Genomic DNA, 14681 nt, shown 5'->3' with positions numbered 1-14681 from the left:
TGGAGCACCTGAAGGAAATCAATGCACATGGGGAGAATATGCAAACTTTATACAGAGAGAGACACCTAAGGCTGGATTTGAACTCGATTCCCTGGTGCTATGAGGCAGCAATGCTAACCACTGAGCTACTATGCTGCCCACTGCTGTCTGGTTCAGCTGGTCTCACATGATAACTAAAATATGATGCACTATAAATTGATAATTAAATTTCAACATATTCAACGTTCCAACATTGTCCTATGAGGACAAAAAGAGAGAGAGAAATCAGAGACTGTACGCTCTATGATTTATGTTGGTGTAAGTCATAGTGACTGAAGTTTGGATATCCTGCACTCAACAATTTACCAGCAATTCCTGATTTAACACCTTTAACATATGTTTAAACATAAGCCTTTTAATGTGATAATGATTAATAATGTGAAAGAAATAAATTTCTATTCAACAATAGTAAGAGGCTAATGATTAATATGCCATTGATAGTATTTAGTTATTAAATGGTTAGTGCTATTTACAAACCTCGCATGTCTATCATAACTCATTACCTTTATAATCACTGAGATTATATTATGGAGAATTCTGTTGTGGTCCAACTAATTGAAAGTTGGACCACAACAGAATTCTCCATAATATAATCTCAGTGATTATAAAGGTAATGAGTTATGATAGACATGCGAGGTTTGTAAATAGCACTAACCATTTAATAACTAAATACTATCAATGGCATATTAATCATTAGCCTCTTACTATTGTTGAATAGAAATTTATTTCTTTCACATTATTAATCATTATCACATTAAAAGGCTTATGTTTAAACATATGTTAAAGGTGTTAAATCAGGAATTGCTGGTAAATTGTTGAGTGCAGGATATCCAAACTTCAGTCACTATGACTTACACCAACATAAATCATAGAGCTTACAGTCTCTGATTTCTCTCTCTCTTTTTGTCCTCATAGGAGAAACAAATGTAAGAGGTTCTAAGTTCAGATTAGAGTGGTACTGGAAAAGCACAGCAGGTCATGCAGCTTCTGAGGAGCAGGAAAATCGACGTTACGGGCAAAAAACTCTTCATCAGGAATGTAGGCAGGGAGTCTCTGGGTTGGGGAGATAAATGGGAGGGGGATGGTACTGGGGAGAAGGTAGCCAAGAGTACAATAGGTGGATGGAGGTGGGGATGAAGGTGATAGGTCAGAGAGGAGGGTGGAGCGGATAGGTTGGAAGGAAGATTAGCAGGTAGGACAGGTCATGAAGATGGTGCTGAGCTGGAAGGTTGGAACTGGGGTAAGTGGGGGGAGGGGAAATGAGGAAACTGGTGATGAGGGAGTGGTAGTGGAGGAGACCCAGGACTTGCATGTCCTCAGCAGAGTGGGAGAGGGAGTTGAAATGTTGGTCCATGGGGTTGATTGGTGTGAGTGCCCCCGTGATGTTCCCTAAAGCGCTCTGCGAGAAGACGTCCAGTCTCCCCAATGGAAAGGGGCCTTGGATGGAGGTGAGGGGGAAGGTGTGGGCGCAGGTTTTGCAATTCCTGCAGTAGCAGGGGAAGGTGCCAGGAGGGCAGGGTGGGTTATTGGGAGGCATGGACCTGACCAGGTAGTCACGGAGGGAACGGTCTTTGCAGAAAGCGGAAAGGGGTGGGGAGGGAAATATATCCCTGGTGGTGGGGTCCGTTTGGAGGTGACCAAAATGTCGGCGGATGATGTGATTTATGCAAAGGTTGGTATGGTGGAAGGTGAGGACCAGGGGGTTCTGTCCTTGTTGCGGTTGGAGGGGTGGGTTTTGAGGGCAGAGGTATGGGATGTGGATGAGATGCTTTGGAGGGCATCTTCAACCACGTGGGAAGGGAAACTGCAGTCTTTGAAGAAGGAGGCCATCTGGTGTGTTTTGTGGTGGAACTGGTCCTCCTGGGAGCAGATATGGCAGAGGCAGAGGTAAGAGGTCCTAAGACCATTAAGACCATGGAAGAGGTAGCTAATATGTTAGTCACATGAGAGGCAGTTGACAATTACAAGACTGTCATTTCAGCTGCACATCGTAACTAAACAGTCAATACATACTTTGTGGAGGTGAGCATACCTCATCCAAAAGGTCCTACTCATCGAATGCTACCTGACCTACTGTGCTTTTCCAGCGCCACACTCTCGACTCATCCAAAAGCATGTCAAACATTCGGTGGCATATTAGACCTCAGCTCTTTGGAGGCTTCAAATGTCCCAGGCTACCTCTCAGTAGTTATTTTTGTCTCTCCCAAGGCATGAGTATAAATTTCCTTCTCCACTGGCATCCCTAGGACAGGGGGACAAATCATGGCCAAAGTGTCACACCATATTTGCACACCATTCACCAGCACAGAGACAGAAATCTCAGTAGATTAATGCACATGTTTGGATAGAATGGGACTGGATGAAGAGAACAGCACTAATGTGCAGGAAGTCGTGTCAGAAACGCTGGCTCGCGAAGATACTAGCTGCATCTCAGTAAAAGCCCTTTATATGCCATCAGAATGTAATCAAAGACGATGAGGATGTCACATCATTTACAGCACCACCATCATCCCTGGTCTCCTCAAACCATCTGACAGAAGGACCTTGTGTACATCAGAACATGATGAAGGCCATCTTTTCAGTTTTGCAAGTACAACAGTCCTATTAAAGCGGTCCAGCTACATCCAGGATGGCAATACTTTGAGACAGCATTGCAGTATGGATGCATGAATTTTATGGCCTCCTTCTGGGCTTCCATTACAGCACTCAAGACATTGGTTAGCTTTCACTTGTGCTGTAGTGGTAATTGAGACAGAGGCAATCAGACACTCCATTACATCTGAGTCTACAAAAACCATCATGGAATTCACTCCGGATTGCACGATAGAAAGGATGCTCCAAGCTCTGCTTAATACCTTTATGTTATGTTGGAGCCAGACTCGTTCATATTCCTTTCTAGTAATAAAAGGTGGTCTGTTAGGCCAGCTGATGCACCAAGGCATCTTGTTATGCATGCTCATCAATTTTCTGCGTATGTTGTCCCATAAAGTCCTCATCTGAGTTCCCTGCTGCAGAATTCATCTGAGATCTTGTGTTCTGGTGAGCTGGTACATGGGCCACTCTTTCCCTTGTGTTTGCCTGCAGCTCATACATATATGATGATTTACCACATGCAGATTATAATTCTATAATAACCTCTAAAGTACATGCAGTGCCAATATACGTGCCAATGGCTGCAAATATTATATCAAATGACTGATCTTCCTCTTCATAAGTGCAGGGTTTTTCTTTCTCTTTCTTGTTGGGGTGCATCAGTTGTCCAACTGACAATGTTAAAATCATACAATCATAATGGGAGTGTTCAAGGGAGGGATGGGTGCAGGATCCATGGTTGCACAATATACAGCTTTTACTGTATCTTAGGATAAGAGATTTGAGATGATACATTAGGCAGTAATTTTTTTGTAATCCTCAAAGGCATTGGCAAAATCAAATGCTTTGAGATAATTGCAATCAGTACACACTCTCCAATATGTGAACTTTCTCACAGATTTAAATTAGAAACAGGAGGTGTGTGGCTTTCTACATCTCCTGGGGTTGGGAGTTTTGAGGTGAAAGATGGCAAGTTCCTTTTGATAAAACATCAGTTAAAGCTCAGTTGACTGTTAACTAAGGTCTGTTCCCTGAGGTGGGGGAGTCCAGAACTAGACAGTGTAGATTTAGGGTGAGAGGGCAGAAATTTAAAAGGGACCTAAGGAGCAACTTTTTCTCGCAGAAGGTAGTGAGTGTATGGCATGAGCTGGGAGAGGGAATGGTGGAAGCTAGTACAATTAGTGGGCGGCACGGTGGCACAGTAGTTAGCACTGCTGCCTCACAGCGCCAAAGACCCGGGTTCAATTCCCGCCTCAGGCGACTGACTGTGTGGAGTTTGCACGTTCTCCCCGTGTCTGCGTGGGTTTCCTCCGGGTGCTCCGGTTTCCTCCCACAGTCCAAAGATGTGCAGGGTCAGGTGAATTGGCCATACTAAATTGCCCGTTGTGTTAGGTAAGGGGTAAATGTAGGGGTATGGGTGGGTTTCGCTTCGGCGGGTCAGTGTGGACTTGTTGGGCTGAAGGGCCTGTTTCCACACTGTAATCTAATCTAATCTAATCTAATCTAATCTAATCTAATCTAATCTAATTACAACATTTAAAAGGTATCTGGATAGGTATATGAATAGGAAGGGTTTAGATGGATATGGACCAAGTGCTGGCAAATAGGACTAGATTAGATTAGGATATCTGGTCAGCATGGACAAGTTAGACGGAAGGGTCTGTTTCCATGCTGTACATCCCCATGACTCTATGACTAATCCATTTGTGGTCAGGTGATGCTTGTGATCATTTTAAGTCAAGTGTTTTTCATTACGGTTATGACCATTTCAGTCCGTGGAAGTCCCAGGTACGAAATTGGTCAGTGTGATTTAAAAATTATTAGTCCATATTGTTATGAACCAGTCAAAACATTTCAAGAAGACAACTCAGACCCTAATTTTTCTAGCTGTTTTAAGCAAGTGTAAAGTGGATTTTCCAGGAGTGATGCAGCTAGTCAATCCTCCTCAATTTTCAACAAAACACAATGTATTTACAGAATACCGAATGAAACACAAACAAAAGAGAATACAGAATAACTTAACTTATCCGAAAACCCAATAGACTACCCCAACTTAATGATGCTGTTCCAAGTTCCTTCAACAATTCCCATAAACAACCCTTGGCAAAAAAAAGGGAAAATGAAACACAGGGTCTTACAGGAGAGAGATGGCAGAGAGATTCAGTATGGAAAACCTTCTTCCATGTAGCTGATTCTTTGACAAGCTGCCTCAAAGAACTGACTGCTTGCTAAAACCAAACCAAACCAAATCAAAGAAAAACTGAGCTAGGAGAACTGGCCACTCTCCTTTCATTGTACAAGTGCTTGTTTAAAAACTTAAAGAGCTTCTTCAAGTAGATAAATACAAACAAAATGAAACCTCTGTCTTTACGATCCCTCTGAAAAAAATCCAAGGACAACCTAACCTTGCTAAAGGAGCAGCATCATCACACTTCCCCCCCTTAAAAAAACTGAACCGTCAATATTCAAAGATGGCTTCATTTTAAAACCCCCTTAATCTTACACTGCTGGTACACACAACATATGTACACATTACATTGACGATAATCATACAAACATGCACACTAAATTCTATTACAATCTGTATTACTCCTGCCACTGAACTCTTCCGTTTCTCATTCAAGTCTCGACAATGCATCAGCAATCATGTTTCCTCATCCTGCCCCATGTACAGTTTTCAAATTGAATGGCTGTAACAACAAGCTCCATCTAAACAGTCTGGAATTTTTGTCATTAAATTTCTCTACAACCTTCAATGGGTTATGATCAGTGTATGTAATTGTCTCAGATACATTACTGGTAACATAAACATTGAAATGTTGTAACGCCAACATCAAGCTCAAAGTCTCCTTCTCAACTGTTGAATATTTCTGCTAATTAATGTTCAATTTCCTGGAGAAATACCTGATGGGTCTTCCTATTTCCTCGTTACGCACAGCACCAACATCCACATCACTTGCATGATAGCCAACTAGAATGGCTTTGCGTAATTAACTGTGGCTAACATTGGGGCAGTGGTTAACACGGCTTTCAGGCGTCAAATGCCTTCCGATAGTCCACTTCCAGTGAAACACCTTGTCTTTCTTTAGCAATTCAGTAAGTGGAGCAGCCACACTGCTAAAAGTTGGTATAAATTTAAGATAAAATCCACTCAATCCCAGGAATTATAGTACTGCTTGTTTTATCGATGATCTGGGAAACTCCCCAGTTACTTTTGTTTTTGCATCCCGTGGGGTTATTTGTCCATGTCTAATAACATGGCCCGGGAAGGTGACTTGCGCTTTGGCAAATGCACTTTTAGCTAGGTTTATCACCAAGTCTGCCTTCAGAAGTCGATTGAACAATTCCGATAAATGTTGCAAATGTTCCTTCCATGTGTGATTAAAAATCACCAGGTCATCTACCTATACGACACAACTGGGTAATCCAGAAATGACCTATTTGTTTGGTCTTTGAAATGTGGTTGGTGCATTAACTGATACAGTCCAATCAGCCTTACAAAAGCTGAAATTGTCTTCACTGCCAGGATCCTCTGAGCAAATCCAACTTAGAAGTAAAAGTTATTTGCCCCACCTTTTCAATATAGTCTTCCAAACATGGAAACATAATATGCATCAGTCTTTGTAACTGCATTGACTTTGCGATAGTCTACACATAACCGTTGGGTACCATCTGGTTTTGGCACCATTACCATGGGTGAGCTCCAGCCACTATAACTCATTCAAATTATGTCATCTTGGAGCATGCATTCAATCTCCTTTTGAACCTGTGCCAACTTTGGAGGGTTATGCCTACAAGGATGTTGCTTAATTGGAACAGCATCTCCTGTATCTACATTTTGCATAATTAGGTTAGTACTTCCCAGCTTATTTCCACATATCTCCCCATGCAATCGCAATAACTCTTTCAGGTCATTTTGATTTTTCTCTGAAAGGTAACTCCTCAATAAGTTATCCCAATTTTTGACAACTTCCTCATTGTCGAATTTAATTTAAGGAATGTCCGATTCAGAATCCTCTGAACTTAGTTCGTCATTCTGTGTTGTAACCAATAACACAGTCTCCCTTTGTTTTCCTTCCCTGTCAAAATACCTTTTAAGCATATCCCACAACACACCCTGAGAGATTTCTTTCTGTCTGGAGTTCTTACCAAATTATTCAATCGCCTTTCAACTTGATAAGGTCCACTAAACCTTGCTTTTAAAGGTTCACCGACTGCTGGAAGTAACACAACACCTTATCTCCAATAGCAAATTGCAAGTTTTTGATTTCTTGTCTGCTTCCTGTTTCACTGTATGCTGTGATACTTTTAAATGCTGTCTAGCCAACTTCCTCACTCTAATTAATCATTCCCTGAAATCTGATACATAGTCCAAAAATGTGGTCTCTGAATTCTGACTTACCAATTTCTCCTTAATCAGTTTTAGTGGTCCTCTCACTTCCTGCCCACAAACTAATTCAAATGGCTTGAATTTGGTCGATCCATTTGGTGAATATCTGATTGCAAAAAGTACAAACAGAATTCCCTTATCCCAATCATCTGGATAGTCCTGACTATAAGCCCTCAACATGATCTTTAATGTCTGATGCCACCTTTCTAGCGCTCCCTGCGATTCTGGATGGTAAGTAGTAGATTTGAGTTGTTTTATTCATAAGCTGCCCATAACTTACTTGAATAATTTCGATGTGAAGTTTGACCCTTGACCTGATTGTATCTCTGTGGGTAGTCCATATCTAGTGATAATTTTGAGTAACTCCTCTATATCCTTTTAGCTGTGATATTGCGTAATGGAATGGCGTCTGGAAATCTACTAGGCACATATTATTGTTAACAAATACTGATTGCCACTTTTTGTTTTAGGTAGGGGTTCTACGCAATCAATTAACACTTTTGTAAAAGGTTCCTCAAATGCAGGAATAGGTATCTAAGATGCAGGTTTTATTACTGCCTGTGCTTTTCCAATTATCTGACATATTTGACATATCTGGCAAAATTCAACTACACCTTTGTGCAGTCCAGGCCAAAAAAACTGTTTTTGTATTTCAGCTTGGGTTTTTCTTACCTCTAAATGATCCCATTCTGGTAGTTTGTGTGCTACCCGCAACACCTCCTTTCTGTAACCCACTGGCAATACGACTTGATGAACTTCTGCCCATTTCTCATCTGGAGACCTGTGATGGTCTCCATTTCCTCACCAACACATCATTCTTAAGATAGCAGCATTCAGGGATATATCTAGATTCTTCTTCCAAGTATGCTTTTTGATACAATTGGTTTAGTTTCTCATCTTTCTGCTGTAATTTAGTTAATTTCTCTGAATTAAAGATGTCTGCTTTGACATCTATTTGCTCCTGGTTTGTCTCAACCATTTGATCAAACAGGGTCTCTGCTAATTCCATTTCAACTTTCTTATCTGTACTCTTTGATCTCTCCTGGTTCAACTGGTGACATTGTGACCTCATTACCACACAGTCAGGAAAAATCCCAGGATATGCGTCTTTTAATAGTTCAGTTGCCTGAGTTTCCAATGGCTTTCCAAACACAGTAGGCAGCACACCTACCTGTTAAGCAGCTAAATCATTAGCAAGGACAAATTGTATTCCCGGAGCTGAGAGTTTGCCCCGTACTCCTACCACAACTTCTCCACTCTTCACCTCACTCTACATAATTCAGCACTTCTTGATAATAATATTTATTATTGTTGTGACAATTGACCTTGTGTGTGTTAAACAACCTTTGGCACTGCTACCAAGTTCACAGAGTTAAACTCCTCACATTATTTGCTCTTGGCATCTACTCCCACCTACACCTCTTAGATGTCTGACATGTCTCCCTCCAAAGAAACTCCAAAGAAAAATAGCCTTCCTCATTCCTCATTCAGACCACCTGTACACTACTACCTCCAAAACAGTATGATGATCTTACTGGAGTCCTCTCTCTGCCTGGTATACCATGCTCCTTTGACTGTATCAATATCAGTTATTTGCAGCTTTCACATACCAACTGAAGCCTCCTCTTCAAGGGGAAAGACTTTCTTAAAGAACTAGAGTCTACTTTAAACACCTATTAACCTTATATAGACTTTAAGTTATGGCAACAACAGGGTTGTGAATGCAAAAATAGAGATTATTTGATGCATTAAATTCATGCTGGCATTGGAACAATCCATTGAGATTTATTACCCCACGGCTTATTTCCCTCAAATGTTCATTGAATTTATTTTAAAGTTATCAATCAAACTCCTTCCAGCACTTTTGTAGGTAGCAAGATCTAGGTCAATACACATCACTGCATAAAAAAAAAATTCTATCACATAATCCCCATTGCATTGCATGAAGAAAACCTTAAATCTATATTCCAAAGTTCTTCATCAGTTAATGGGAACAGCTTTCCTTTACCTACCTTAACTAAACTTGCTATAATGTTGTGTATGTTTATCAAATATCTCCTTAATCACTTTGCTCCAAAGAGAATACTATCAGCTTTTCCAACTTCACCTTGTTACCAAAATTTCTAAGATTTGGGACCAATCTGGTAAATTTCGTCTACACTCATTCAAGGACGCTCACATCATTCCTAAGTCTATAGACTTCTTGCGGTGCATGCAGCCATCAGCAATGTGGATCATATAGAGCTACATGCAATGATTATTTAAATGAAGCAGCACAAAATTTAACTGGTGATGAGGGGTCTCAATCTTAGACATTATACACCACTAGTCAGAATCTGCTAACAATGACCTATTTATTCTGACTCGCTGCTTTCTGTCTGTTAGCAATCTTTCATCCATGCCAGCATATCACCTCTAATACCACATGCATTAATTTTGCTAACTAACGTACTGTAGGGAACCTTACCAAAATGCTTCTGAAAATCCAAATATATTACATCCATCAACTCATTTTATCTATCTTGCAATTTTGATACTAACATTCTCAAAGAACACAAGAAAGTTTGTCCAATATGTTTTTCCATTCAAATTCATGCTGCCAATGCCCAATCAGATAATTTTTTAAATCCAAGTATCCATTTATCATGTCTTTCATGACAGATTCTAGCATTTCCCCTACTACTTACTGTAGTTCCCTGCATTTGCCCTTGCTCTCTTCTTAAATAATGGAGTGATATTTCCATGCTTCCAATCTGCAAGAATCAATCCAGAATGTATGGAATTTTCAAAGACTGTCTCCATTATAACAGCCCTCAACACTCTGGATTGTAGATTACTAGGTGCTGAGGACTTAAATACTTCCAACCTTGTTGATTTCTCTAGAATATCCTTCTTACTAATATTAATTTCCTTCAACTCGTCATTATCCCTCATCACTTGAATCCATAAGTCTGGGAGGTTTTTCCAATTTTTCTTAGCAGTAACCATTTAACTTCTTTGCCAGTAAAGTTCATTTTTTGAATGTAGACCAAGAAACACAATTCCAGATTCCAGGAAATTTATTTAATTATAACAGGGTTGAATAGAGTCCCCTCCAATAAACACAGCAAAAGCTATTCAGAATAACTACACTTATCATTCACTTATGAAAAAGAAAATGCAAGGTTCTACACTCACTGCTTAGATGAAAATTTATTGTTTAAGGAATTTATCTGCACAACATATTGATTTCTGTAGCCACAAAACTCTAATTTTACTTTAAAAATTAAACTTCAGGCTGGCTTTTATTTATCTTTTCATATTTAACAGAAACCAGATGAGCATTAAAGAGGTGAATAAGAAAGACATTCACCAACATTAAATCAAATGCATTTTGAATCACAATATGTTCAAAATTCAGAGGTCAATCAGCATCTGTCCACAAAAAGGATGGGTTATAAAGTTTCAGATTTAAGACCTTCATCACACCAAGAACACAACCTGACTGTTCTGCTTACAGCTTTTATTTTATTAATTCAAAGAAAGACAGCTTTCATCATTGGGTTGTTTTCAATATAATAATGCTCCAGAACTCCTTCAGAATCAGCTTCAAAGCAAGCAGACTGTACTAACTTATTTAAATCTCGATCTGTTTCATGTGCCACAGATTTCTTTTGAACAGTTCTCATCATTAAATTGCATTTGGCTCTCTTAACATATGCTTGAAGTATTAAAGTGACCTTTCATTATGGACTTTGTTCAGCCATTGCTCTGGTCAGTACAAATGATGGAAAAATACCCAGAACCTGTTCATTCAATTTTTCCACCTCTTTAGCCTCCCTCTGACTTTCTGTGATTATAGGCGAAATTATAACTTCAGCTCCAACTAAAACATTCTCCAGAAGTAAAGCAACTCTGTCCACACGCAACCTCTTAAACCCAATTACTAATAATTTACACAATGGAACCTGGATATTTTCCCCACTTATTACATTTATCAACATATTGGCCTTCTTTGATCTCTCTGAAGGATAACTTTAATCCCAGCTTGGGCTGACAACAGGCAAATAGAATTCATCCACAAGTACCAAACAATAACCATTTTGAACAATAAAAAGTCAATTAATGACATCACCATCATTGAATTCCCCACTGTCCTGTGGGGATCCTTTTGCTAGAAACTGAATTAGACTAGTTATATAAGTATTTTTGGCTACAAGAGCAGGTCAGAGGTGAGGAATCCTACAGCAAGTAACCCACGTCCTGACTCTCCAAAGCCCATCCACTATCTCCAAAGCACAGGTCAGGAGTATATTGGAATAGTGCTCACTTGCCTGGAAAAGTGTAGCTCCAACAACATTCTTGAAGCTTGATGCCATCTCAGACAAAGCAGCCTGTTTGATTGGCACAAACTTACAAATATTCAGTCCCTCCACCACCAACACTCAGCAACAATAGTTTGCACCATCTATAAGACAAACTACAGAAATTCACCAATGCTCCCTCGACAGCACCTTCTACTACTAATATCTAAGCCAAGGGCAGCAGATACATGGAAACCCCACCACCTGCACGTTCCCCTCCAAGCCTCTGTCAATCATGACTTGAAAATATACTGCTTGACACTGTATCAAAATCCTAGAACTCTCTCCTTAATGGCATTGTGGGTGTACCTACATCAAATGGACTGCAGCGGTTCAAGGAAGCAACTCACCACCACGAGGCAACTCACCATCACCAACTCACTATCACCAACTCACTTGGATGGGCAATAAATGCAGTCACAGCCAGCGACCCCTACATCCCATGAATGAATGGAAAATATGTTGCCATTAGCCATAACATTGAATTACAATTGGCAAAACCCACACTGCTGGCACATCTATGTTATGGTGTGACTAAATCATCTTGGTTCCCTTGTGTAGATTTGCCGCAACCAATCCTTCTTAATGGTGTTAGCCTAATCTGCTGACACCAAGTGGAGAATGATATCACATAAAGTCATTGGGAGAAGATAGGCTCAATCTTGATCAACAGCAAAGGAATTTTTCCATAGTTTTTATTATATACGGTGGTATTTCTTATGAGGCATCAGGTTCAGTTAAAGAGAAAGCACACATTACTGTTTCTACATTTACTGAGCATTAGAACAATTTGGACCAAACACTGCTACTTCTCACTGGACAGATATGTTGATGTTAGAAACATAGCTAGTTTTATATACCTTGTGATTTTGAGAAGTGGAATTTCAAGGGCACAGGGTCACTGTACTAACAAGTTTATTTTTTGACTCGGGTCAATATCATGCAGGCTTATTTGATACAATCTTGTGTGTTGAACTGAAGTGCATTATTTGAATTTGAACTGTTAATTTATATGTCACTTTATCATTTGAATTGCATAATCTCAGAATCAACTAAATTTTGTTCATTCAAAAAATTCTGAAGCAGTTTAAGCACAAATTAATAGCTCATTTACTTATTTTAGTGAAAAAGGAGACTAGCTTACTACTGTTTTACCTTTCTAAATGAAAACATGGTCTAACCAAAATGAGTCTCAGAAATATCTCTAGCAATCTTTAATAATTACCTGAAGAGTTAAAACTTCATTCATTTGTGTTGACGTAATAAGATCTTTTTCCAAAAGAGGATTCTGTTCGTAGTAGAATTCTTCCAGTTTAAGGTACAGTAACTTCAAAAGTACAAAATAAAAAGCATCTTTGGTAAGCGTATATATTTACTTTGCTATATTTATATATTATAACTCTTGCATCAACGTACATTTCTTTGGTCACGTGGACAGCTTTTGTCAACAGCTTGACAGTGTAGTGGGAAGTGTTTTGCACTCTTGCTTTTACACATCTCCTATAAAAGTACAATTAAAACAAAATATATAAAAGTTTAAAGTTCTGGCAGCATCCACAGTAAACACTTGTGATTTCATGGCAGGGAATGCTTTACAGTGATGAATACCACCACAACAATATTCAGCAAGAGATGAGCTATGAAAGAGCCTCCTGGTTAAACAATGAAATTCTGCAATACAACCAAATGTTTCCTGCGCAATTCATTGCCATTAATAGAGTTAAACAGCATGGAAGCAGATCCCTCAGTGCAACTTGTCCTTGCCGACAAGACATCTCAATCGGACCTAGTCCCATTTACTAGCATTTAGCCTATATAACCCTCTAAATCCTTCCTATTCACATAACCATCCAGATGACTTTTAAAAGTTGAAATAGTATCTGCCTCCACCACTTCTTCTGGCAGCTTGTTGCATATGTGCACTACCTTCTGAGTGAAAAAGTTACTTGTCCGATCCTTTTTAAATCTTTCCATTCTTACCTTCAACCTATGCCCTCTACTTTGGACTCCCCCACTCAATGAAAAAGACCTTGTTTATTCATGCCCCTCATGATTTTATAAACCTCTATAAGTTCACTCCTCAGTCTCCAACACACCAGGGGAAAAAATGCTCCAGTCTATTCAGCTTCACCCTATAACACAAACCCTCCAGCCCCAGCAAAACCCTTGTAAATCTTTTTTGCACCCTCCCAAGCTTAACAACATCCTTCCTAAAGAAGGGCAACCAAAATTGTATACAGCATTCTAAATGTGTCCTCATCAATGACCTGTACCACCACAACATGACATTCCAACTCCTACACATATTGTTTTGACCAATGAAAGCGGGTGTGCCAAACTCCTCCTTCGCCATCTATCTACCTGTGACTCCACTTCCAAGAAACTATGCACCTGTGCCTCTAAGTGTTTATTTGGCAACACTCCCCAGGGCCTGACCATTAAATGTATAAGTCTTGCCCTGATTTGCCTTACAGAGATGCAATACCTCACATTTATCTAAACTAAACTCCATCTGCTACTTCCCAGCCCATTGATCAAGGTCCCGTTGTACTCTAAGATAATGTTCTTCGCTGTCCACTACACCACCTATTTTGGTGTCATCTGCAAACTTATTAAACATACGTCCTATATTCACATACAAATCATTTGTATAAATGACAAAAGCAATGGACCTATCATCGATCCTTGTGGCACACCATTGAAAAGCAACCCTCCACCAGCACCACACCCTCTGTCCCCTACCTTCAAGCCAATTTTGTATCCAATTGTCTAGCTCCCCCAGATCCCATGTGATTTAGCCTTGCTAACCAGTCTACCACACAGAACCTTATAGATAGCTTTGCTTTCCATATAGACAACATCCACCATTCTGCCTTCATCAATCATTTTTGTTACCTCTTCAAAAAACTCAATCAAGTTAGTGAGAGACAATTTTCCATGCACTGAGCCATGTTGACTATCCCTAATCAGTCTTTGCCTTTCCAAATGCATGCAAATCCCATCCCTCAGAATCCCCTCCAACAACTTACCCACCACTGATGTAAAGCTGACCTTTCTACAGTCCCCTGGCTTTTCCTTGCTACCTTTCTTAAATAATGGCACCACATTAGCCAGCCTCCACTCTTCCCGCCTCTCACCCTTAACTGTCGATGAGACAAATATTGTAGAAAGGGGCCCAGTAATGTTTTCCGTAGCTACTCAGAAAGTTCTGGGAAACACCTGATCAGGTCCCAGAAATTTATCTTAACTGCCTTTGTTCATTTTAAGATCTCCAGCAACTCCCATTCTGAAATAAAGATAATTCAAGAATAACAGCA

The 14681-nt window shown here is 39.8% G+C and overlaps 1 protein-coding gene across 3 annotated transcripts in view; it reads right to left on the bottom strand.

The window, feature by feature from the left end:
* lrrc69 (leucine rich repeat containing 69) overlaps positions 1 to 14681 on the bottom strand; it is an 81125-nt gene that overhangs the window by 22466 nt on the left and 43978 nt on the right. For 2 of the 3 annotated variants that reach the window (XM_043688095.2, XM_043688098.2), the window contains exons 6-7: positions 12781 to 12864; positions 12590 to 12691 (exon numbers count right to left, since the gene is read on the bottom strand). In XM_043688095.2, the coding sequence (XP_043544030.2) occupies positions 12590 to 12691; positions 12781 to 12864 (186 nt within the window). The remainder of the gene's footprint in view (positions 1 to 12589; positions 12692 to 12780; positions 12865 to 14681) is intronic. The other variant, XM_043688096.2, reaches the window with a different exon arrangement.

The sequence above is a fragment of the Chiloscyllium plagiosum genome, unplaced genomic scaffold, assembly GCF_037043375.1.
Source record: "Chiloscyllium plagiosum isolate Xiang-an unplaced genomic scaffold, Cpla_swu_hap1 HiC_scaffold_4, whole genome shotgun sequence".
NCBI lineage: Eukaryota > Metazoa > Chordata > Chondrichthyes > Orectolobiformes > Hemiscylliidae > Chiloscyllium > Chiloscyllium plagiosum.
Note: the sequence above shows the minus strand (reverse complement) of the source record. Positions and strands in the feature narration are given on the sequence as shown.